The sequence below is a fragment of the Alligator sinensis genome, unplaced genomic scaffold, assembly GCF_000455745.1.
Source record: "Alligator sinensis unplaced genomic scaffold, ASM45574v1 scaffold250_1, whole genome shotgun sequence".
NCBI lineage: Eukaryota > Metazoa > Chordata > Crocodylia > Alligatoridae > Alligator > Alligator sinensis.
The window spans coordinates 1,343,223-1,349,435 of NW_005841888.1; the positions used below are offsets into that span (position 1 = coordinate 1,343,223).

Genomic DNA, 6,213 nt, shown 5'->3' on the forward strand with positions numbered 1-6,213 from the left:
GAAACGGGAATGCTGACCACATCCTTCTCCTTGTTCTTTACCTCGAGCATGCATCGTCTTAACAGCACTGGCTTAAAAGCAACTATCTTGAGTGTTCAGCTGAGAATTATATTAGGCAAGTGACATTGTGAAGTAACTTTAATTTGCCAGATTTAGAGCTGATGTCCAAATCCCAGAACTGAGACCAAAGATTTTTACAAGAAATGTCTCACAAATAAAAGGATGCATCAAGGCAACCTGTAACATGGAGACTGAGGAAAGATATTCTAGGTGTCTCGGACACATCTGAGAGGATTAGCAATTGCCTGGCAAATAAAGAAAAAGTTAGCAGATATTTGAATGAATGAACAGATTCCTTACACTGACTGATGATCTGTCATCACCAACAGCCATTATTTGCACATTGCCTAAGTGCAGGATTGCTGCCAGTAACTTAAAAACATCCATCTGAAAATCTTCCTTCAGACCTAAAACAAAGAGATATTTTTTAAATATAGTAAAAAAACAAAATCTATTGATGAAAAGCAAGATCTTGGAACACTTTCAATTCTGCTTCAAAAAATTAGTAATTCCATGGGATCAGAACTCTAGGTAGAGGTGATATCTTTTATTAGACCAACTAGATATTTGCAAAAAAAAATTATTTGCAAGCTTTCGGGCGCACACACCCTTCTTCTCTGAGTGCGCCCGAAAGCTTGCAAAGAAAATATTTTTTTTGCAAATATCTAGTTGGTCTAATAAAAGTTATCACCTCTACCCAGAGTTCTGATTGCTTTTGCCTGTAGATCAATACAGCTACAGTCTGTATCCCTTGTAATTCCATAGGGCTTCACTGCTTGCTGTTCACAGACATATTTCTGCCTATTTTTCTACCCTTCTCAATCTTGGCAGCAGGGGAATAAATTCAAGTACTTTCATGAACAGAGGAGCTACAATTCTCTGTGGCCTTTACGTCAGGCACACAAGGATAAGGAAGGCTCTATGCTACCTTTTCTTTACTTGATGCCAGCATAAAGGTGAGTCAGACTCTAGCCCTAGCTGATTTATATCATTCACAATAAATACCAACTTGTAAACTGCTAATTGCTATGTTTATGTAATTACTACACAAACTCACCAGTTATTTAAAGCATATGCATCTCTCTGGTCATTTCAGAACTTATTTTCTTAGTTCAGGTCAAGTATTCTTATTTACCTAGTAGAGTGAACGTTTTCCGAGTTTCCACCATGTCCGCTCTGTCATCGATTCCCTCAATAACAGTATTGCCACCCATTCGTGTATAATTAAATTCTTCTGCACTCCCTGCAGATGAAAGGTAAAACTGACAACACTGAACAAGTTTGGTACCAGGACAGAGAATCTTTCACCACAAGGTCAGTAAAAATGTAAACTGCGGCTGTCTGTCAGGAATTCTAAAATGAGCTGGTGACCTGAGTCCACTTAGTAGTAGGCAGGAATCCATGATAAAACCAGCACAAGTGGCACTGACCAGCACTCTGGTTGACACTCTCAGCAGAAGGGCTGAAGAACTGTTATGGAGACACAACAGTCATATAGGTCTAGGGTTTTTAACAGGTAGAACTTTAGAACAAGTAGAACAGAGAAACCATCAGTCTCCAAGGCTATCACTATGACAACCTTCACTAAATGAAGTGGTGCAGTAGAATTTTCAAAGGCTGGAAACACTGTGGTTGTGTCTGTACCAGGACATGGGCAGGTTAGTTAACATGAGAGCAGGCTACTGACCCTGTCATTCAGAAGCAAGAGGTACCCAGCCCAAAGTAACACACTCACATAGCTGCACTGCTTCTGGCTGAGGTGGCATCTTGCTCAGAGGAGGGTGCCAATGGTAGGCATGGTGGACATTTTTACATGTGCTCCAGATGTGGTACTGGGAGCTTTTAATTAGCAAGCTGAGCTAATTAAAAGTGCCTGGCACTGCATTAAACATGTGCAGAGACGCATTGCCTAACCCTGTGCTCTGAAAGCCAATAGCAAATTTCCGATTAGATTAATTATTGTTTATTAGATTTATATGCTGCACTTCCCAATAAAGGTTTGAGTGGTTTGGGGGGGAAAAACCCTTAAAAAATACCTTTGCGAGGTTAAAAAATAACTTAGTTATTTGAAACCTACCCAATTTAAGAGGCTTAAATTCTGGTTGCAGAGCAGATGCACACAACTGATAGAATATGTGGTAGTTTCTTTCGTTCTCTGACTGTAAATGGAAGAAAAGAACCTCATGACAGAAAGAGAAATGAACATGGAATAACCTTTGATACTTGACTACAGTTGAAAAGGGTGAGCAATTATAGTGTAAATTCCACTGCGATATAGTTTGGTCAAGCACTGTCTGATGCTAAAATTCAGCAAGCATGTTAACTGTGACAAATCCCAGCATGCTTCTTCCTCAAACTAAATGTTACTGTTCAGACTTTTTCGCCAAAATGGTTATTCTAATAACTGGTTCAGTTAAAAATGTAACAAGAACTGGCAAATATAATAATGAACACAGTATCTTTTGGAAGTGCCAAATGAAACTCCCTAACAGAAACTGAAAAGCTCTCAAGACTCTTTTATAGTAATCTTCTAGAACAACGAAATACAGAAGCAGTTATCATTACAAGAAGAGCTACTACTGCAAAAATATATTAAAATATTTTTACAAAAAAAAAGATAGCGTCTCTAGTGCAGTATCACTATTCCACCATGATGCTATAAATAATTGATACACAATTATGACCTGAATCTATAAACACATAGGGACATATTTAACTTGCACATGCATGTAAGTGGTTGCAGGACTGAAAAAATAGAAAAATATATTATGTTATATTGCAAAATTTTCCAACTTGTACACATCAAAGATTAATGTTATTAACCATAACATGCTGTGTTATGGTTAATAACTTCAAGGGCCGAGCCAAGCAGCCAGCAGGTGCCCAATTGCGGCAGCCATTTTAAATCCATGGCTGCCTATTTAAACAGGGCAGTTCACTGCTGGCAGGCCTGGTAGTAACACTGTCTGGCTGCTAGGATGAATACAACATCCTGGAGGTAAGGGCAGGAGCTGTAGGGGATGGTTTGGAGGCTCCTGGTCCTGGACATGACCTAAAACTGTACCCTGTTGGGAGTGGGTGGCTCTCAGTGGCATGGGAGCCCCCAGGAAATGCCAAGCCAGTTACCACCCCAGTGAAAGGCGAGTAGGGGTGCTTTAACCCCAGCCCTCACCTTTGGGTGGGCCATATAACACCAGAGCAGGGTAGGCCAGGTAAGTTTCTGAAGGTGCCTTAACCTGCTGGGAGAGTGACCCCTCAGGGCCAGACACACTTCCAGGAGCACCTGAGCTGGGAATGGGGGACCCCGATCCCTAAGTGCAGGCAGGAGGTGAAAACCCAACCGAAACACACGACTGGTCAATGCTGGGGCCAGGACAGGAAGGGTCAAAAGGGCCAGGGGCCTACCGTGAGGGGTACCCATAATAAGCAAAGAAGCTCGGGGTCCCAACTGGCCTGAGACTGGGCCAGGGCTTACAGAAGCCGAAGGTCCCCATGATTGGGGGCCACAGCTAATGGGTGATGGGGATGGTTGAGCCAACTACCTGAGATGGCATCTGTAGGGGGGGAATAGAGCTGCGGACAGCCTCTCCAAGATTGGGGTATAAAATGGGCAGCCTCCTGCCTTAATTGACAGCCTTAATTAATTAACAACAAGGTGTGGTGGGTGAGATAGGTGAGCGGTGTGCCCAGAGGCAGGTGGGAAACTAGCTCTGTGACTAGCCAGGGACACCCACTTTGCCACACATGCATTTGGCAATTTAACCTTGTTAACGATTGTACCTACTACACAATACTCAATAAGGTTTATATTTCCCATTTACTTCTACTACGCTGATTATGTTCAGACAAATAATAAAATCTGATCATTGAAGGCAGTGGGGGCCAACCTTTTTGGCAGACATGCCACATAGCTCTGTACCCTTCCCCAGTGCCACTCTGATATCCTTCCTCTCCCTGATCCACTGCTGTTTTCTGCTCTGCCATCCCTGCCTGGTCTGCTGCTCTGATTTCTACCACTGGTCTTACCTACTGTTGTTATGCTTGTTCCCTACTGGATCTGCTGTGCACCACAGACTGGGCAACCTTGACTTAAAGCATGAGGAATTAGTGAGATCTTTGGTCATTTACTTGTTTTAAAAATGCTATTAGAAAAGCATTTCAGTTTATCATGCCTTCCATAAAAAAAACATTATTTCTTCCCAAAAGAAAAAGGGAAAGCATGTCCACACTAGAAATGGTATAACAGTCTTGCCAGAGGTACTTAGAAATATTTTACATGTTAGATGTTTGCAGATAGAGGCATTTTTAAAAATGCTGGCATTTTACTGGAGACAGAACTTCAGACAGAAGTTTTCCAAAACTATGGTGGGCAGTATATCAGGCCATTACTCTAGTCATTATTAACTTCAGAGACCAGTCTAAATACCTATAGAGCCCATTACCAGGCTCTTGGTGACCTTAAACTACAGGCAACCCCTGCTTAATGCTGTTTCATTTAGCGCTACTTCATTATAACGTTCATTTTACATTCATATCTGATTCCACTTACTGCTCAGCGAGTTTTGTTATAACTCTCCTGAGAGGGAAACTCAGTTATCAACACAGTGGTCCAGCCAGGAATCGCATAGTGCCAGAGCAGACAGTGGGTGGGTGGAGGTGGGGTGGGGAGAAGAGGTGGTGGTGGGCAGGAAAGCAGGGAAATGGTGGCGGCAGATGGAGAGATGAGTAGGTGGGCAGGTGTGAGTGTGGGGCCCACACTGCTGCCCTTGGGCCAGGGCCAGCGGGGTCCCAGGGTGGGGTGGCAGGAGCGTGGGGTCCAGGTTGGCAGGAGCTCTATGGAGCCAGGCTGGGCGGAGCCAGCCTGAAGTGACCATGACTGTAGCTGTGACCACCCCCATTGCCTGCTGTCCATCATGGAGGGAACCAACAGCACCACCTCTGCAGCCTGGGCCTGGGCAGGCAGAAATGGCACAGCATCAGGTGAGCTGGGCCTGAGCTACCAGGTGCTCATGTCGCTGCTGCTGGGCACCCTAGTAACGAATTATATTTATTTACATTAATCCCTATGGGAAAAAGGGTTTCATTTAAACGCTGTTCCGCTTAACGCTTGATTTTTTGGGGAACCAATTAAAAGCACTAAGTGAGGGTTGCCTGTATTCACTTTCATCTCTCATTTAACCTCGTCCCAGCCAAGTAACTCAATTTAGCCATGTCTCCAGCATGACAAAGGAAAACTTTGGCAGCAAAGCAACACAGAAATTACTGAGTGAAAAGAAGTGACAACTAGGCTGGCCATACTATTTCAACTAGTTGGCAAAAACAACAATATAAATTTTAATTAACTAATTTTGCTCTTTCCAAATGCCTCAGGTTCATTTCTATCATGTGCTCCAATATTACAAGCATCCTTTGTTTAAATAATGCCAAAAACAAGATACCATGCATTCATTCATCCATCCATTCCCCTTCTCAGTCTTGTCCTGAGAAGCCAATGTAGTGCACAGAGCAGAAGTTTACAACTCCTCCTTTCACCTGGCCTCTTCATCTCCTTTGTGTGGCAAAGATGAGTTCGATTTTGTGGCCTGAGGTCACGATGGGCAGCAAGCAATATAGCACTTTTAGGTGCAACATACTGTTTCACTGTACATCTCCCCATGGGTGCTTGCACACATGATGGGGGTTTAATCCCCAATGTTTTATTCTATGCCCTCTGAGTTGAAACAGTGGGTTTTTAATTGAAACCCACCATTTCAATTTTCCCTGCCATGTTACAGTGATGGGCCCGATCCTTTTTATTTGTTGAAGCCGGAACTTGCCCACAGCTAGGGGGTGACCTGAAAGAGGGCCAAGCTGCCCTTGAGCAGCAGGGGCCCCAGTCCTTCCCCCTGCAGTTGTGGCATCCCCTGGGGCCATCTGGACAGGCTGCTAGTGGGCCAGGTGCTGCCCCAGCTCAGAGGCAGCATCCAGCCCACTCCAACTGGTTCCCTGAGCCTGCCCAGGGAGCAGGCTTCTAGCAGGCGGGCTCAGGGAATGGTTGGATCAAGCTGGGGCAACACCCAGCCCACTAGCAGCCTGCCCAGGTGGCCCCACTGCTGCAGAGGGATGGACTGGGGCCCTCCAACAGCTCTGGGGCTGCTCAGCCCACTAGCAGCT

General features: G+C 44.4%; 1 protein-coding gene across 1 annotated transcript in view; it reads right to left on the bottom strand.

The window, feature by feature from the left end:
- The window catches only part of MYO5C (myosin VC), a 70,871-nt gene that overhangs the window by 43,014 nt on the left and 21,644 nt on the right, over positions 1–6,213 (bottom strand). Inside the window, exons 8-10 of the mRNA XM_025197011.1 lie at positions 2,138–2,219; positions 1,196–1,303; positions 361–467 (exon numbers count right to left, since the gene is read on the bottom strand). Coding sequence (XP_025052796.1) covers positions 361–467; positions 1,196–1,303; positions 2,138–2,219 — 297 coding nt within the window. The remainder of the gene's footprint in view (positions 1–360; positions 468–1,195; positions 1,304–2,137; positions 2,220–6,213) is intronic.